This window comes from Pollicipes pollicipes, unplaced genomic scaffold (genome assembly GCF_011947565.3).
Source record: "Pollicipes pollicipes isolate AB1234 unplaced genomic scaffold, Ppol_2.1 Scaffold_2555;HRSCAF=2994_pilon_pilon_pilon, whole genome shotgun sequence".
Lineage (NCBI taxonomy): Eukaryota > Metazoa > Arthropoda > Thecostraca > Pollicipedomorpha > Pollicipedidae > Pollicipes > Pollicipes pollicipes.
In genome coordinates this window covers 5,316,214-5,336,498 of record NW_023596136.1, presented here as the reverse complement: position 1 = coordinate 5,336,498, position 20,285 = coordinate 5,316,214, and the positions used below count along the sequence as shown (strand labels likewise).

The 20,285-nt window shown below is 46.6% G+C and overlaps 2 protein-coding genes across 2 annotated transcripts; both read left to right on the top strand.

Annotated features, from left to right (window-relative positions):
- The first annotated feature begins 812 nt into the window (after positions 1-812).
- LOC119109472 (UDP-glucuronosyltransferase 1A3) lies at positions 813-7,183 on the top strand. Its single transcript, XM_037233100.1, has 2 exons — positions 813-852; positions 5,163-7,183. The coding sequence occupies exons 1-2, from the start codon at positions 850-852 to the stop codon at positions 6,714-6,716; spliced, it is 1,557 nt and encodes a 518-aa protein (XP_037088995.1). The 5' UTR covers positions 813-849; the 3' UTR covers positions 6,717-7,183.
- Positions 7,184-9,210: 2,027 nt separating this feature from the next.
- On the top strand, positions 9,211-15,355 carry LOC119105950 (UDP-glucosyltransferase 2-like). The gene is made up of 2 exons (XM_037229529.1): positions 9,211-9,251; positions 13,272-15,355. Exons 1-2 carry the CDS (start codon positions 9,249-9,251, stop codon positions 14,823-14,825), a joined length of 1,557 nt encoding a protein of 518 aa, XP_037085424.1. The 5' UTR covers positions 9,211-9,248; the 3' UTR covers positions 14,826-15,355.
- Positions 15,356-20,285: the final 4,930 nt, after the last annotated feature.

Genomic DNA, 20,285 nt, shown 5'->3' with positions numbered 1-20,285 from the left:
TTTGTGTTACTGGGCGTTTGTTCTCGGTGGCAGAAGCACATCAAAAACGTTTTTGGTGTGGGCCCTAACTACCTAGTATGTTATCGTGTACTACATCGCACAGCATGTACACACTGTATTGTGCTCGCATATATCTCAGTTGAGTTGCAATGCGCGTGGTCTCACGCCAAACACCCTGTTTGCACGCTCGGTGCCCTCTTGCTAGCGAGCTGCGTAGGTTAAGCTCGCCATATTTGCTCGGGATCAAGCCACAAGTGTTTGTCATTTTCTGGAGCACACTTCGATGTCCATCCTAAAAGCCACTTTCAAATAACGGTAGCCCGCCGATCGCACGCACCGAAGCGGTTGGCTGCGAGTGCAGTTTGGGGTACAGGTCATCAGCGTTTGTTGGCAAGGATCGATTACTCCCAAGGCTGGACACTGCTGGGATGGGATGACGTGTCGGCATGGGTCCGCTGGGCGGGGGACATATCCCTCATTTTTCTCGAAACATGGTCGCGTTGTTACAGTTACTTTAGTACTGTTTTTTCCATTGGTATCAAATAAAAATAATAATCTACTGGTTTGGATGATTCATAAACAAAACGAAAGTGCCATTTTCGTTTCTCGAGAGAACGTCTGTTCAAGGCAAACCATAGCGTTCATACAGGTGGCAAAAGTACAGAATCGCAACCCTGCTATGTGACTTCTTACGTACGAAACGCGCCAATGTGCCGTCTCATCGCGACGCCGTCCCGTTCCACTGTTCACACTGCGCATGCGCCATCGGCATCAGGCGTCCTCGTTATCGCGCTACAGACGCGATGTGACACCTGGCGACGACAGTGAGATGGAGCATCGTCTTCAAACATGGTACGTGCGTCGTATTCTGGTGCTGTTCCGAAGTACGGTGTCGTGTTACCACGAGCATTAACCAGCACTGGGGTAATGGAGGTAATTTTCCCCTGTCCTCGGAAGATTATCTCACAATAACCTCCGAATAGTCCGGTGAAGCCGAGTTAAACTTTATATAGTCGCAGGCAATTGAATATCCGACTTTTGGTGACGAAAGTTAGACGTACATTGTAAGGTTGGTGACTTTTGGATGTGAAAGTCAAATCATGCTGTCAGCGACAATATATCCTAAGGAATTGTCTAATCCCATGCAACAACGGATTATGAGATGGAGCAATTCATCTTTAAAGTGGTTTCTTAGATAGACAATTTAATTTACAGTTATGATAAGTTCCATTGGCTGTGGGTCACTTGTTAATGTCAAGCAATGAGCAAAACTTAACTGCGTTGTAATTGGATAACTTGCATGAGGGCATAATTGTCAACGTTCCATTTCAAAATTCTTGATCACATGGATGTCAACGTACATCTCGTCCGGACCTCAGGGTAGCTAGAAGAGGTCAACAACTTAAAATGACACCGATCAACTCTATATATTTTGGAACATACCGACGTCGCGTAATCCTGGAAGCTTATTTAATTTAAAAGGTCAAAACAACCTCGTGGGTTCTTGTTGTTACCGTGACCCTCAGGAGGGCAAGCAAGTTAATAAACCTGCAATAAATATCAGCAAACTTTTGCTTGGAAGAGGCATCTAGGTTAAATCTGAAAAGATAAAATTCCAACCAGCCTGCTTGTATTTAACGAGAGCTTTCGAGAAAACCTCTATCCCTTCTTCAGCCTTGGTCAGAAAACGATATTCAGAAGAGTAGATCTGGGTGTGCAGCAAGAAAAAACCTAGAAATTCACACGCAATCTAATGTACCCATCCATCTTAGGTAACAAAAGTATATAAGATAACCCGTTTTACATGCATCCGCAGGCAAATTGTGCAAACTGTTGACAAAGAGCACATGCTACACTCTCAAATTTCGATACGATTTTGATACGTTTCCTCTGAATGTTTCCACGTCACATGACAGCTAAGCGTCGCTGCACATACCTTATAAATGTGTGGATAGTCGTCCCACATTTCGGAACCGATTGAGCAGCAACGCATACGGCATGATGCAACGACAAAGCAAGATAACGCACGCGTGTGCAAATTGCCTGACCTATCGCCCTCTATGGGACTCCTCATTACACAGAGCACTATATCAAAGACTCCAAAGACTTTGGTGCTTTCATTCACACCTGAAGATAGTGGCAGATGAAGCTATGGTATGTGATGCAGTGTGCCTTTTCGCATCGATTCCCCCTGAAAAGGCTTGCGAAACGATAGAACGATTAATCCACGAGATGAGCAGCGAGAATAGAATCGTAAAGTACCAGCCGAGATGAAAGTACACGGCAATACTCGGTTTTTACGCACTGGCCTTGCTACCACCTACTTGCAGATAAACGGCGATTTTACGGCGGTAGGAATTGCTGTCAGCATGGTGGTAACCACTTCGTTTGTGGATAATCTGGAACGACAGGCTTTGGACACTTTTCCTCATTAGGTCAATAATGGGGGATGTTGTAGACGACATGACTGCCGTTTTAAAAGAGCACCATGTTCCAGAGCAATCCCTGGGCACTGGAACGACGCGTGCCTAGGTATCAAATTCACCAAAGCGATGGAGGCGAATGACTCTCTTGCTTTCCCCAACATGTTAATGTCATGATCAGGAGACAGCAGTATTAGCACAAAAGTGTTTAGGAAGATGGGCCATACGAAAAAGCATTTGGAATTCATGCCACATCACAGCAATCAACACGAGTCAGTGGTTAGATCGCCCGCACAACGAACGTAAATATTTTCATTAAGGCCCGACAGAAATTGGAAAGAGGCTAGGTACATCAACGAAGCTTTGAAACTCAATAAGTACGCAAAACATTTCTTTAAAAGTTTGGCAAAAACGTAATCATGTAAGAACATAAAACGCATCAGGAGACAATCGACCCTTCGTGACTTTATCTTACGTGAAAGGAGTAGCAGAAGGCAACGCAGCTTTTAAAACCACACGCTCGTGTAGCCACCAAACCGTATGCAAACCTTAAAAGTTACCTAGTGCGGCCCAAAGTCAAGTTAAAGCGGACCAAAAGGTAGAAATAACTCACCGATACATATGCGAATGCAGCAAGGTTTATGAGGTAGAGACGCGTGGAAGCTTAAAGACCAGAAGGGATGAACACCAGCGAGCGATATAAAACGCAGATATAAACCATTCTGGCTTATCGAGGCACGTTCTGGATACGAGTTATCGCAGCGCGTGAGAGGAGAGCGGGGGGAATTTTGCATTATAAGACAACTGGAGAAAAAGAAAGATAAAGGAGGGTATTTTCATTTCTAGAACAACCAGAGACAAACTTTGGAATGCAAAACCGGGGGTAACGATAGCGATTGGAAATCGAATTTTGAAATGCCAGGACTAGAACAGAAAAAGAGCAGTCGGTCAGGGGCCTTGCGTAATATGGGACGTGATAACAGGCCTGGGGCCAGAGCACTTGTGCACCTTTGTGTTATCTTGTTTTACTGTTGCGATGTCATATGCGCCATTATTGAATCGATTCCGAAGTGTGGAATGACTATGCACACGTTTAAGAGGTATGCGCCGTGACAGTTAGCTGTCATGTAGCATCGTAACATTCAGAAGAATGAGCCGAAATCGTGTCGAAATTGTGGGTGCGTCGCATGTATTCTTCGTTAACGGTTTGCATCGTTTATCTGCGTGTAAAATGTAGATACGGTCATCCTATTCTTGTTTTGTTGAATAATATGGGTGGGCAAATTAGGTGCCATGTTACTTCAAGCTTTTTTCATGGTGCGACCAAAATTTGTTTTCATGAATATCATTGACTAGGGCTGCAGACGGCATAACTTATCCCGGAAGCTCACATTGAATACCATCTAGCTCATTGTATTTTATCTTTTTACATTTACGATGTCCCAGCTCAATAATATTTTGAAACATATCTAGGTTAAATTTGGTTAGATCGGGAGGTGTGAAGGCATTTCGGGCCCCGATCTAGAGTTTGACCTTGTTTGGCTTTGTTTTGGGCAAAGGTGATGACCTAGGTACCGCAAAACCACAACGTAAGTTTACCCATAGGTGTGTTGTTTGGCTTTGTTTTAGGCAAAGGTGAAGACCTAAGTACAGAAAACCACAAAATAAGTCTACCCACAGGTCTGCCTGCTCTGTGGAGTTGGTGTTTCTAGCTCTGCCACTTATTAAGACCCCAGAGAGCGAGAGTGACCCCGTCCGAACGCGTCGTATTCAGCCGACCACCCGAGCGCATGTTAATATTCATTTGATGCGTCGGTGCCCATTCAACGTGTCGGTTCCGGAAATCGATCGGGAGTTCAAGTATTCCACGTAACGTCAAAGTTGGCCGGCAAATTTCAATCAAGCTGCACGACATTGTTTATTCATCCTAGAAGCTGACGAAGTTGGTCACTGGGTGGGTGAGGGAGAAAAAGACCTCTGCATCGTTCGATGGAGCCACCGTCCCACAAATACTAGAGAAAGAAGCACCTGGTCTAGACAGATTAAGTCGACGTTTGCATCAGCCCAGCAAATGTGACTAAAAACTCCTGTTAACATCCTCGGCCTGAAAGGTATCTACAGTACAGCGTAAATGCATCCTGTGTTTGGCATGGCCTTAACGTTGTAACACGAAGATCAAGGGAGTCAAAGCTGGCGGAATTGCTCACGTTACGTGCCGCACGTGCATAAGCGCATGTGATAACATTTTTCATTTTGATTATGCGCGGTTGTTTCTGTTTTGGGCCATTCGTAACTCACATAACACAACGAAGGGGATGGGAGTTTTATGTGGACTGTGAGAAAGGGTGATAAATGAGGACGGGTTTTTGATTCCCTAGCGTTGCACTTATGTCTGGTTGCTAGTCATGCAATGTTACCAACACGTCAGTCTTTCACAGATCTAGCTCAGTTATGAGTCAACAGAACGCTGCCTTTTTTGGACGTTGCGGTCACACATTTTGGCAATGCCAAATAACTCGCGCTAACGCCCCAACGGAAACGTGCACACGGTTTGGTCCCACGGAAACTCCATGAGAAAACCCACGGAAACGCCGTCTTACCTGCGTACGGCGGTCGTCTCTTGGACTAACCTCATGTGTCTCATGTGGAATATCTTTCGCCATAGAGTAGAAGTCTGCGCTTGATATCCATCATATTCATCACAGCCGTCTTCACCTGCCATGTGTTGGATCTTTTCAGGCGTCTCCTGGGAGAGCTCTGCTGCTGCTCTTCTGCGCCGTCTTCGGTGTCGAGAGTGCCCGCATTTTGATGTTCTCACCCATCGGAGCGAAATCTCTAAAGGGCGTATTCTACGGATTGGGCACTGCTCTCAATTCCCGAGGCCATGAAGTGGTGTTCTTCAACGGGTTCAAGCCTTCAACTCCTGTCAAAGGCATCAAGGAGGTTGTACCGGATGAACTTGCGACGCTGTATGCGGACGAAAACATGCCGAACATGTTTAAGATGAATGAAAAAGGCATCCAGGCTGGATTTAAGCAGTACGCAACATTCATGTCTGAGGGTCCACGTGCCACATTAGCGAGCAAGGAGGTCGATGAGCTTTTGAAAGAGAAATTCGACCTGGTCATGTTTGGTCCGCTCGGTTACCCTTTCTATTTCATGGCACATCTGCTCAAAGCACCATTCATTCTGATATCTCCGATCTCTTACTATCCAGTTATGACAAGTGTGTTGGGCTCACCGACGCTTCCTGCTCTTCAACCTCTTCCACTCACTGCGTCAACTGACCAGATGAGTTTTATGGAACGCGTCAAAAACATCCTGGGGTACGTCTTTTTGCACTCCGCACCCAACATCGTGTACGCAAGGTATGCGGACAAAATGGTTGCAGAAAAGTTCGGCGATGGCGTGATTCCTCCAGCCAGGGAGATCGAACGCAATGCCAGCCTTGTCCTTCTCAACAGCAACCCAATGATCGACTACCACAAGCCGCTGCTGCCCAATGTCATCGAGGTGGGTGGACTGCATTGTGCGGACGCGAAGCCCCTGTCCAAGGAGCTGACCAGCTTCCTCGGCGACTCAGAGTACATATTCTTCAGTCTGGGCTCCGTGGTACGTCCTCAGGACATGTCTGCGGGCCAACGCTCGGCTGTGCTCAACGCCCTCGGTGCGATGCCGTTCAAGGTCCTGCTCAAGTGGGACACCACAGACCGCACCAACATACCGGCCAACATCCTGCCGTCCAAGTGGCTGCCACAGCAGGACATCCTGGGTGACAGCAAGTGCAGGCTGTTCATCTCACACGGCGGCTTCGCCAGCGTTCTGGAAGCCCTCTGTCATGGCGTTCCCATGGTGGTCATGCCCGTAACGGTAGACCAGCACTGTAACGCGGCTCACGCCGTTGATCTCGGCGTGGCCGAGATCCTGACGTGGGAGAGCCTGACGTCCGAGACGCTGCAGGCGGCCATCCGCTCCGCCATGTCTGCCGGGCACCGGGCGGCGTCCCGCTACCGCCAGGAGCTGCTGGCCTCTCTGCCGGTGCCGCCCCGTGACCTGGCCGTGCACTGGGTGGAGCACGTGATCCGGCACGGCGGCGCGCCGCACCTCAGGTCGGTGGGCGCCGACCTCAACTTCTTCCAGTACTACTCGCTCGACGTGGTCGCCTTCCTGCTGGCAGTACTGATGCTGGTGCTAAAGCTGCTCGTGGCACTGGGCAAGTGTTGCTGCCGCTGTCTGTGCAGGCGGAAGACAGGTCCGGCGCAAACGAAAACCAAACGGTCCAAACGTGACTAGCTGCATGAAATCTTTACAGCGTGCCCACAAGTGCTGTAGTACAAGTATCTGAACGAATGGCGGCTGCCTATTCGACATTGACACGTTGATTTGTCATCAGGTGTGCATGCAGGTCGAGGCTGTCTACATGATATCTTGTCTACATCATGTCAATTGAGCATTTGGAACACTGTCATTATGTGCGTTGATTCGTCCGGCTTGCGATTATTCCACAATAATGTTTAATATAGCATACTGTTTAATGGCTTTGTGGATATGAGACCAGCATTAGGTTGCCGCAACCAAACAGACTTTTGGTTAGCAGCAGCCGGGCTACATCATGGGTGTTGCGAGAACACGCATTGGCAAGCTAAACAAAGCTCGATACGTGTCTGTAGTTAGCATATTTAAACACAGTTAATGGCTTTCATTTGAAGGTGCTGTCAATGCGTGTTTACCACCCAGTTGGCACGCGCGCCGTACGCAAGTCCTGGGCTGCCATAAGCTGCATGTAGTAGCTGCATGCGCTGACAAATATATCTCTAAGTGTCTGGTGGTCGTGGATCGCGGCGAGCTTGCCTAGCCAGTGTGCCGAGCCAGAATGGCTGAGCAGAGATTAGCGATTGCCGTTGTCAGGAGGAGACTGCGAACCAGATAAGTGCAGATCAAAGAGCTGGATAGTAAGCTGGATAGTGTTATATGTCGCCTGTAGTTGACTGATCACATGGTTTATGATCCAGGCCTTCACGAATAGTGTTTGAACTATCGTCCAATGCACTTTTTGTTAAGCTCATATACTTTCTAAGGCCGCCCTGCAGCAGTCTGGCAGTTGATATTTGGATGCTTGCTTTACTTTACCAAAGTTGTGCATGAGATCGATGAAATAACACCTGCGTGGTAGAAAAGTCTAATAAACGTATCTTTAACGGGATCATCACAAATTCTCACTAAAATCTTTGATCCATAAAGCATTACTCGTGGACAAATGATCGACGTTGAGACAAGGTATTCCGATTCGGAGCAACATGACACGTGCAGCCAACGCCCAAGCATGTAGAAACTCTGATCAACAGACACGTCTGATAGCGGCAGCCTGCGGCTTGTCATCACGTTCGGACCGCAATCCTCACAGTCAACGTTACGCCTGCGCACTACGCACGTTCATTGCGAACTGTCACCCACGTGCACCGGCATTGTTTTCCGATAATAACTGATGTCTCCTACTCATCCCCCAATACGCGCACTGATAAGCCCGTGGCGAGAGCGGCGAGCAATGCTGCTCTCTCTCTTCCTCCAACTGTGAGGTGGACAGTAACGTCCAACTGCAGACAATTGCGCTCACATCTGGACTGTCTGCTGCGTCACGCGGGTGAAAACAGCTTTTACGCTCAGACCCATTCACATTCAACATCGAACTGTTACGATGCTCATCAGACCTGGCCTTGAAGTAGTTGACGAGCTCATTATCATGGTGCAAACTATTTTGCACTGCGGTGTCGTAGTTTACCGTCTGCAATGTGCGTGTGGTTTTATGTTTGTGATCCATGATGGAGGAAAATACATGTTAGGGAGGATGCTTAGTATGTTTACTATCCTTAGCAAGCCTGCTGCTACACTCGAGAGAAAGCGGGGTACGCTGCTGTTGCGAGCTTATGCTATCCGGTGCCAAATTAACCCTTTTGTGTTACCGGACGTTTGTTCTCCGTGGCAGGAGCACATCAAAAGCGTTTTTGGTGTAGGCCTAACTACCTAGTTTGTTATCGTGTACTACATCGCACAGCATGTACACACTGTATTGTGCTCGCATATATCTCAGTTGAGGTGCAATGCGCGTGGTCTCACGCCAAACACCCTGTTTGCACGCTCGGTGCCCTCTTGCTACCGAGCTGCGTGTTAAGCTCGCCATATTTTCTCGGGATCAACCACAAAGTGTTTGTCATTTTCTGGAACACACTTGATGTCCACCTAAAAGCCATTTCAAATAACGGTAGCCGCCGATCGCACGCACCGAAGCGGTTGGCTGCGAGTGCAGTTCGGGTCAGGTCATCAGCGTTTGTTCGCAAGGATCGATTACTCCCAAGGCTTGACACTGCTGGGTGGGATGACGTGTCGGCATGGGTCCGCTGGGCGGGGGACATATCCCTCATTTTTCTCAAAACATGGTCGCGTTGTTACAGTTACTTTAGTACTGTTTTTTCCATTGGTATCAAACAAAAATAATAATCTACTGGTTTGATTGATGATTGATGATTGGTGATTCATATGATGATGGATGATTCATAAACAAAACGAAAGTGCCATTTTCGTTTCTCGAGAAAACGTCTGTTCAAGGCAAACCATAACGTTCATACAGGTAGCAAAAGTACAGAATCGCAACCCTGCCATGTGACTTCTTACGTACGAAACGCGCCAATGTACCGTCTCATCGCGACGCCGTCCCGTTCCACTGTTCACACTGCGCATGCGCTATCGGCATCAGGCGTCCTCGTTATCGCGCTACAGACGCGATGTGACACCTGGCGACGACAGTGAGACGGAACATCGGCTTCAAACATGGTACGTGCGTCGTATTCTGGTGTTGTTCCGAAATACGGTGTCGTGTTACCACGAGCATTAACCAGCACTGGGGTAATGGAGGTAATTTTCCCCTGTCCTCGGAAGATTATCTCACAATAACCTCCGAATAGTCCGGTGAAGCCGAGTTAAACTTTATATAGTCGCAGGCAATTGAATATCCGACTTTTGGTGACGAAAGTTAGGCGTACCTTGTAAGGTTGGTGACTTTTGAGATGTGAAAGTCAAATCATGCTGTCAGCGACGAAATATCCTAAGGAATTGTCTAATCCCATGCAACAACGGATTATGAGATGGAGCAATTCATCTTTAAAGTGGTTTCTTAGATAGACAATTTAATTTACAGTTATGATAAGTTCCATTGGCTGTGGGTCACTTGTTAATGTCAAGCAATGAGCAAAACTTAACTGCGTTGTAATTGGATAACTTGCATGAGGGCATAATTGTCAACGTCCATTTCAAAATTCTTGATCACATGGATGTCAACGTACATCTCGTCCGGACCTCGGGGTAGCTAGAAGAGGTCAACAACTTAAAATGACACCGATCAACTCTATATATTTTGGAACATACGACGTCGCGTAATCCTGGAAGCTCATTTAATTTAAAAGGTCAAAACAACCTCGTGTGTTCTTGTTGTTACCGTGACCCTCAGCAGGGCAAGTAAGTTAATAAACCTGTAATGAATATCAGTAAACTTTTGCTTGGAAGAGGTATCTAGGTTAAAACTGAAAAGATAGGATTCCAACCAGGCTGCTTGTATTTAACGGGAGCTTTCGAGAAAACCTCTATCCCTTCTTCAGCCTTGGTCAGAAAACGATATTCAGAAGAGTAGATCTGGGTGTGCATCAAGAAAAAACCTAGAAATTCACACGCAATCTAATGTACCCATCCCTCTTAGGTAACAAAAGTATATAAGATAACCCGTTTTACATTCATCCGCAGGCAAATTGTGCAAACTGTTGACAAAGAGCACATGCTACACTCTCAAATTTCGATACGATTTTGATGCGTTTCCTCTGAATGTTTCGACGTCACATGACAGCTAAGTGTCGATGCACATACCTTATAAACGTGTGGATAGTCGTTCCACATTTCGGAACCGATTGAGCAGCAACGCATACGGCATGATGCAACGACAAAGCAAGATAACGCACGCGTGTGCAAATTGCCTGACCTATCGCCCTCTATGGGACTCCTCATTACACAGAGCACTATATCAAAGACTCCAAAGACTTTGGTGCTTTCATTCACACCTTGAAGATAGTGGCAGATGAAGCTATGGTATGTGATGCAGTGTGCCTTTTCGCATCGATTCCCCCTGAAAAGGCTTACGAAACGATAGCACGACTAATCCACGAGATGAGCAGCGAGAATAGAATCGTTAAGTACCAGCCGAGATGAAAGTAAACGGCAATACTCGGTTTTTACGCACTGGCCTTGCTACCACCTACTTGCAGATAAATGGCGATTTTACGGCGGTAGGAATTGCTGTCAGCATGGTGGTAACCACTTCGTTTATGGATAATCTGGAACGACAGGCTTTGGACACTTTTCCTCATTAGGTCAAGTTATGGAGGATGTTGTAGACGACACGACTGCCGTTTTAAAAGGGCACCATGTTCCAGAGCTATCCCTGGGCACTGGAACGACGCGTGCCTAGGTATCAAATTCACCAAAGCGATGGAGGCGAATGACTCTCTTGCTTTTCCCAACATGTTAATGTCATGATCAGGAGACAGCAGTATTGGCACAAAAGTGTTTAGGAAGGTGGGCCATACGAATAAGCACATGGAATTCATGCCACATCACAGCAATCAACACGAGTCAGTGGTTAGATCGCCCGCACAAGGAGCGCAAATATTTTCATTAAGGCCCGACAGAAATTGGAAAGAGGCTGGGTACATTAACGAAGCTTTGAAATTCAATAAGTACGCAAAACATTTCTTTAAAAGTTTGGCAAAAGCGTAATTATGTAAGAACACAAAACGCATCAAAAGACAATCGGCCCTTCGTGACTTTACCTTACGTGAAAGGAGTAGCAGAAGGCAACGCGGCTTTTAAAACCACACGCTCGTGTAGCCGCCAAACCGTATGCAAACCTTAGAAGTTACCTAGCTCGGCATAAAGTCAAGTTAAAGCGGACCAAAAGATAGAAATAACTCACCGATGCATATGCGAATGCAGCAAGGTTAATGAGGTAGCGATGTGTGGAAGCTTAAAGACCAGAAGGGATGAACACCAGCGAGCGATATAAAACGCAGATATAAACCATTCCGGCTTATCGAAGCACGTTCTGGACACGAGTTATCGCAGCGCGTGAGAGGAGAGCAGGAGGGATTTTGCATTATAAGACAAACTGGAGAAAAAGAAAGATTAAGGAGGGTATTTTTATTTCTAGAACAACCAGAGACAAACTTTGGAATGCAAAACCGGGGGTAACGATAGCGATTGGAAATCGAATTTTGAAATGCCAGGACTAGAACAGAAAAAGAGCAGTCGGTCAGGGGCCTTGCGTAATATGGGACGTGGTAACAGGCCTGGGGCCGGAGCACTTGTGCACCTTTGTGTTATCTTGTTTTACTGTTGCGATGTCATATGCGCCATTATTGAATCGATTCCGAAGTGTGGAATGACTATGCACACGTTTAAGAGGTATGCGCCGTGACAGTTAGCTGTCATGTAGCATCGTAACATTCAGAAGAATGAGCTGAAATCGTATCGAAATTGTGGGTGCGTCGCATGTATTCTTCATTAACGGTTTGCATTGTTTATCTGCGTGTGAAATGTAAAACCGGTCATCTATCTTTGTTTTGTTGCATAATAGGAGTGGGTAAATTAGGTGGCATGTTACTTCGAGCTTTTTTCATGATGCGACCAAAATCTGTTTTCATGAATATCATTGACTAAGGCTGCAGACGGCATAAATTGTCCCGAAAGCTCACGTTGAATACAAGCAAGCTTGTTGTATTTTGTCTTTTTACATTTACAATGTCCCAGGTCAATAATATTTTGAAACATATCTAGGTTAAAGGTGGTTATATCGGAAGGTCTGGAGACATTTCGGGCCCCGATGTAGAGTTTGACCTTGTTTGGCTTTGTTTTGAGCAAAGGTGAAGACCTAGGCACCGAAAACCACAAAATAAGTCTACCCACAGGTCTGCGTACTCCGTGGAGTTGGTGTTGGTGTACTCCGTGAAGCTGACGAATCTGGTCACTGGGTGGGTGAGAGCGAATCAGACCTTGGCATCGTTCGATGGAGCCACCGCCCCATAAATACTAGAGAAAAAACGCCTGGTCTAAACAGATCAAGTCCACGTTTGCATCAGCCCAGCAAATGTGACTAAAAACTGCTGTTAACATCCTCGGCCTGTAAGGTATCTACAGTCGAGCGCAAAAGCAACCTGTGTTTGATATGGCCTTAACGTTGTAACACGAAGATCAAGGGAGTTAAGGCTGGCGGAAATGCTAACGTTACGTGCCGCGCATGCATAGGCGCATATGATAGCTTTTTATTTTGGTTATGTGCGGTTGTTTCTGTTTTGGGCCATTCATAACTCACATAACACACGGAAGGGGATGGGAGTTTTATGTGGACTGTAAGAAAGGGTGACAGAGGAGGAGAGCTTTTTTGACTCCCTAGCGTTGCACTCATGTCTGGCTGAGGTTTCCAATGTTACCAACACGTCAGTCTTTCACAGTTCTAGCTCAGTTATGAGCCAACAGAACGCTACCTTTTTTGGACGTTGCGTTCACACATTTTGGCAATGCCAAATAACTCGCGCTAGCGCCCCAACGGAAACGTGCGTACGGTTTTGTCTCACGGAAACTCCATGAGAAAACCCACGGAAACGCCGTCTAGCCTGCGTACGGCGATCGACTCTTGGACTAATCTCATGTGTCTCATGTGGAATATCTTACGCCATAGAGTAGTAGTCTGCGCTTGACATCTATCATAATCATCACAGCCGTCTTCACCTGCCATGTGTTGGATCTTTTCAGGCGTCTCCTGGGAGAGCTCTGCTGCTGCTCTTCTGCGCCGTCTTCGGTGTCGAGAGTGCCCGCATTTTGATGTTCTCACCCATCGGAGCGAAATCTCTAAAGGGCGTATTCTACGGATTGGGCACTGCTCTCAATTCCCGAGGCCATGAAGTGGTGTTCTTCAACGGGTTCAAGCCTTCAACTCCTGTCAAAGGCATCAAGGAGGTTGTACCGGATGAACTTGCGACGCTGTATGCGGACGAAAACATGCCGAACATGTTTAAGATGAATGAAAAAGGCATCCAGGCTGGATTTAAGCAGTACGCAACATTCATGTCTGAGGGTCCACGTGCCACATTAGCGAGCAAGGAGGTCGATGAGCTTTTGAAAGAGAAATTCGACCTGGTCATGTTTGGTCCGCTCGGTTACCCTTTCTATTTCATGGCACATCTGCTCAAGGCGCCATTCATTCTGATATCTCCGATCTCTTACTATCCAGTTATGACAAGTGTGTTGGGCTCACCGACGCTTCCTGCTCTTCAACCTCTTCCACTCACTGCGTCAACTAACCGCATGGGTTTTATGGAACGTGTCAAAAACATTCTGGGGTACGTCTTTATGCACTCCGCACCCAGCATCGTGTTCGCAAGGTATGCGGACAAAATGGTTGCAGAGAAGTTCGGCGAGGGCGTGATTCCTCCAGCCAGAGAGATCGAACGCAATGCCAGCCTTGTCCTACTCAACAGCAACCCAATGATCGACTACCACAAGCCGCTGCTGCCCAATGTCATCGAGGTGGGTGGACTGCATTGTGCGGACGCGAAGCCCCTGTCCAAGGAGCTGACCAGCTTCCTCGGCGACTCAGAGTACATATTCTTCAGTCTGGGCTCCGTGGTACGTCCTCAGGACATGTCTGCGGGCCAACGCTCGGCTGTGCTCAACGCCCTCGGTGCGATGCCGTTCAAGGTCCTGCTCAAGTGGGACACCACAGACCGCACCAACATACCGGCCAACATCCTGCCGTCCAAGTGGCTGCCACAGCAGGACATCCTGGGTGACAGCAAGTGCAGGCTGTTCATCTCACACGGCGGCTTCGCCAGCGTTCTGGAAGCCCTCTGTCATGGCGTTCCCATGGTGGCCATGCCAGTGACGGTAGACCAGCATTGTAACGCGGCTCACGCTGTTGATCTTGGCGTGGCGGAGATCCTGACGTGGGAGAGCCTGACGTCCGAAACGCTGCAGGCGGCCATCCGCTCCGCCATGTCTGCCGGGCACCGGGCGGCGTCCCGCTACCGCCAGGAGCTGCTGGCTTCTCAGCCGGTGCCGCCCCGTGACCTGGCCGTGCACTGGGTGGAGCACGTGATCCGGCACGGCGGCGCGCCGCACCTCAGGTCGGTGGGCGCCGACCTCAACTTCTTCCAATACTACTCGCTCGACGTGGTCGTCTTCCTGCTGGCGGTACTGGTGCTGGTGCTGAAGCTGCTGGTAGCTCTGGGCAAGTGTTGCTGCCGCTGTCTGTGCAGGCGGAAGACAGGTTCGGCGCAAACGAAAACCAAACGGTCCAAACGTGACTAGCTGCATGCCATCTTTACAGCGTGCCCACAAGTGCTGTAGTTCTAGTATCTGAAAGAATGACGATTGCCTTTTCGGCATCAATACGTTTATTTGTCATGGGGTGTGTTCGCAGGTCGAGTCTGTTGACATGGTATTTTATTTACATGATGTACAGTAAACTTTCGAAACGCTCGCGTGCTTTCACGCCAAACACACTGTTTGCACGCTCGGTGCCCTCTTGTTAGCGTGCTGCGTGCCTAGCTTGCCATATTTTCTCGGGATCAACCACAAAGTGTTTGTCATTTTCTGGAACACACTCGATGTCCATCCGGAAGTCATTTCAAATGACTGTAGCCCCCGATCGCACGCACCGAAGCGGTTGGCTGCGAGTGCAGTTTGGGTCAGGTCATGAGCGTTTGTTCGCAAGGATCGATTACTCCCAAGGCTGGACACTGCTGGGCGTGAAGTCAAAATTGTGTTAAGCTGGCTGAATGACGTATCGGCATGGGTTCTCTAGGCGGGGAGCATTTCCCCCATTTTCCAAAGGCATGACCACGTTGTTATTGCTACCTTAGCACCGTTTTGTCCATTTGTACCAAATGAAACAGTGATCCACTTGTTCGAATGTTCATCAACAAAATGAAGGTGCCATTTTCGTTTTTAGAGAAAGCGTCTGTTCAAGACAAATCTTAACGTTCATACAGGTGGCAAAAGCACAAAATCGTAACCCTCCTGCATAATTTGTTACCAAGGGTGTCATTTTTTGTAAAACTATTGGGGGGCAGAACCGAACGCCCAACAGCCTGCCCACCCACATTTTTTTCTCATCGGATTTAGTTCACTCCATTTTGATGAAAGGCAAGATACGTTTTTAAGCTTTGTGTACTTTATAAAAAGGATCCATGGAACAGGCGCCTCTTCGGATAGACAAGTGAAGGCGCCCCTTTAGAGGCCTCCTCAGGGCGCCGGAGACACTCTTCTATGGCGGTCACGGGAGGCGGCACGCATGTTGGTCGTGGGGGACGGGGAGGGTTAGGGTGGCCATGAACGACTTACGCGATTCCCGTATTCCATAGCCTCTCACTTGAGCTTCTCACTTTTCACTCACTCTCTGCCAATATTAGACATAACTAATCATCAGGTTTCAATAGAGTGCGTTCTTGAAATATGCCCTTAGGTCCGTCCCCTTACACACTCCTACACACGCCTTTTAAACAAATCCATACACCTCTGTGGTAATTTCTTAGACAATTAGTCCATCGAGGTCAGGATTACGACTAATTTCACTGAACTTGAGTCAGTATGAAGGTAAGACCGAGATCAAGACCAAACTGTTTTTTTCAAATGACACCTTATCTAGATTTCTTGAAAGTCAGAGAAGATCACTGACCTAAAGTGACCAGCACCAAGCGTTTCTCCGACCGGCGTGACCTGAAGTAAACACCCGTGAAACTTTGCATAGATCAGGTATCTAGGGATTAAAGCGGTTGCATAAGGAGGTCTGGAGGTACTTGGGCCACCGATCTGGAGTTTAGCCTTATTTGGTCCAATGGTCAGTCAGTACTTTGACCTAGTCTATCTCAAAATTTGACACAAGTGAGCTCATACACAGGCCTTTCTACCGCGTGGGTTTACTGCTTCTTGTTCTCCTGCCTTTTAACCCAGGGTCAAACTGACCTCCCATTCTGAGCGCGCCGCGATCAAACGGCCATACGTGCGCGTGTTAAATTATTGTTGTGACCTGATGCGTGCCTAAATATCCATGAAATGACCACATTTTGTAAGACACTTTAATTTCATGCAGGCTAGATCTCCATCAGAATTACAAATTAGTAACAAACCATCCTTCAAGATAAGTATCACTTAAATGTGTACGATTGTGCATTATTAAATGTTAAGATTTTCTGCTGCGCATGTCGATTCTCATCTCCCTTGAAATCTGAAAGTTTCATTTAAACCCAAATATATTAATTCCCTGGAAATCGCGATGGCATGCGGCCAAACATTTTGAACTATAATGACTATGGGACACCAGATGAAATGAGCATTTCCCGTACTTTTGCCGCAAAATGTAGCGGGCAAGTGTAGGTCCAAATATATATGACATCAAAACGACGCCATTATTAGTGGTGGCATACAATTATCCGAGTTTAACTAGCATGGCTGACTTGTAGTTAACAGATGATATCCGTAGAAAAGGTCAGGGATGTGGCAGCTAGCAGGCTTTGCCTTTCTACGAACCAGCTGGCCGCAACGCGCAAAATGCTCGCAAAAAATAAGTTGCTCCGAAGACACGCCAATCGACATTGCCGAGACTTAACTTTGACAGAGCTGAAATCAACGAAGCTATGCTGACCACATTGTGATGGGCGAAACGCGCGGTGGAGGGCTCGCCTTCCAGAACAATTGTTCGTATATGGCTCGCCGAAGAGGGCCATTGGCTGCTGCCTTGACAACGCCAGCCTGATCACAGGGCGCCGAGAGTCGTGTAATTGCATGACACGGTAAAGGTCCCTTAGTGGTATATGGGTGAGGGCCCGATGCAGAGTGGATCCGTGTTACCAAAATTACATTAATGGAATGTTGGGTGGGAGTGGAAGAAATTCATGACTTTTAGCAATGGATCCGATTCCAAATTTGTCCCACCAAAATTTTTATTTTTTCTGTCTGTTATGTGTATTATACACCCATTTCATAGCTGAGGCTTCATTCTAAAGTAACGGTGCCGCACCAAAAATATCATTCTGTTACTCGATTTTATTTTCTCATGAGACAATACTTTAAAGAAAGCCGGATTTTAATGAAGAAACAATGCTAGGCTCGTTGCCTTCCATGGGTAGCAGACGAAATATCGCTCGGGATAAAAGTATCACGAGACCAGTGAGTCAGTGGCGTCAGTATTATGTTTAGTTTGCGGGAATAAGCGTCTGGTGCTTTGTTTGACGAGCAAAAAAGTCATATGTGAAAAGGGTTAACTCGCCCTATTCAAAGTTACCCATCATTTGAGGAAATAATTTGAGGCTGTATGTATCAAGGTGACCTGCTGCATCCTCCATACCGACGCCACTGCGCAGTAAGACCAAGGAAGATAGCCTTCATGTGATAGTCGTCTTTTGCCTATGTTTTTTTGCGGCATTCCAGCCAAAACCATTGGGGTGGGGCCAAGCCAACTTTGCGGGGGGAGGGGGAAATCAACAGTTGGGCGGGGAGGGGGGCAGTGCGCCCCCAAAATATAAATCGAGACCTGTGCTTCTTACGTAAGAGGGACATCAATCTACCGACTCGCCGCTGCACCGTCCCTTACGTTTCTAACTCGCGCACTGCGCATGCGTCATTAGAAGCAGGCGTCCTCGTTGTCGCATGACAGACGCCGTTGGGCATCTGGCGACGGGGCTGCGTCGGAACGCCGCCTCCAAACATGGTACATGCGTTGTATTTTGGTGTTCTTCCGTTAGCTACAATCGCTTTTGAGTTAGGCTGGGGATGAAAATTCTATCGCGAAAGGACCGTACCGTAGTGAAAAATCTAACTCACAGGCTGGAACTTGTGATTCAGTGAGAGATGCTCCAGCAAACAATGACATACATCTCAAGTCGGTATGAACGTAATATCATGAACATGACAAAAATGCTTTCGCTTTTTCTCATCTTAAGTTATCACACTGAAACAAATTAGATTAAAGAAAAGTGATTTCAAAATGGTGTGATGAGCACCAAAAACTATGGAATACCGATGCTTTGATGCTGTACCTAACACTTCCCTTCCACAGGATTGTTTAATACAGAACAAAGCGAGAAAAATCAACAACAGAAAACAATATGACACTCAGCAAGCATAAAACATTAAAACAAAAAAAGCCCTGGACTCGTGCACAACACATCACGAAATCAAACAAAAAAGACATACTTTTGGCTTCTGTTACGATGGGGTCGGGAAATACAAATATTGTGTTACTGTTTTTTTGCAAAATGCCTATGCTTATCTCCACGAAAGTAACCTAACTAAGCCTAACCTAAAGAAGCATTACCTCATCTCCCAACTGCTTCTTGCCATGCAAGCAAGAAACTTAACCTGATATAGTGTAATACATATGTTGAACATCGTCTTAACTCACCTGACCTATTTCTTGACAGCAGGAGTTGTGAGAGAAACATGGTACAGGTTATTTTTGGCTGGTTTGAACTTGAATTTGGTTCGATTCCGTTGAGTCAGCTTATTGACACCAGCCAAAGTTGGCAAGACACGGATCAAAACCCAGGAGCGAACTGAGAGGACATGACTATCCATTAACTATTTAAATCACTGGACCAGTTTATTCTGATTGTTATGGCTAGCCTCTGTCAAGGGCAATAGTGGGTATACTCAACAAAACAATCTCTTCTGAAGTACGATGTCGTGGCGGCGCAAGCAGTAGCCCGCGCTGGGGATTTATCCCTATCTTCGAAGATTTTCTCACAATAACATCCGAATAGCCCGGCGAAACCGGGCTAATCTTTGTATAGCTGAAAGCAATTGAATAGCCGATTTTTTGTGAGAAAAATTAGACGTGAGTTCTACAGTTGTTCATCTATAAGGTGTGAAAGTCAAACCATGGCTGTCAGCAGCGATAAATCCCAGGGAATCGTTCAATCCGATGCAAGAACGGAGTATGAGACGAAATCACTCGTCTTTGAGATGGTTTCTTAGACAGACAATTTAATTGAGATTTTTGATAAATCCATTGACTGTGGATCAAATACTTAGTGCAATCCAACGGCAAGACTCAACTGTTCTGTTTACTGGATAATTTGCATTAAGGGATAATTGCCGACGCTCATTTCTAATTTCTTGATCACGCAGACGTCAACGGACATCTTATCTGGACTTCAGGATGGCTAGAAGAGGTCAATGGCCTAAAAGAACACTGATCGATTCTTCATTAAGAACACACAGCCTTACGTAATCATCGACATTGATTTAACTAAAAACATCAAAACACCCTTGTAGGTTTTTTGGTCACATGACCTTCTGAAGGACAAATGACTTGCCTGCCATGATATGCCAATGACCTGCCAATAACTTAATCAGCCTGCCATGAGCGCCAGAAACCTTTTTCTTGGAAGGGGTATATGGGTTCAATGTTAAAAAGATAATATTCTAACTACCTTGCTTCCATTTGAGGAGAGCTTTCGGGAAAATCTATATTCCTTTTTAGCCTTGGTTAGAAAATGATATTCACAAAAGTAGAATTAAGAAGGCACTAAGAAAAAATCCAAAAGATCACATATAATCTAACACACCTATTCCGCTAAGGTAACGAAGGTAAAATAGACAACCGGTTTTATGTTTCAGCCGCAAATAAATCGTACAAACTGCTAACAAAGAACACATGCAACGCACTCACAAATTGCGTTACCATCTTGATGCATTTGTTCTGAATGTTGCTATGTCACATGACAGCTGTCACCGCGCATATCTCTTAAACATGTGCAACTATGCATG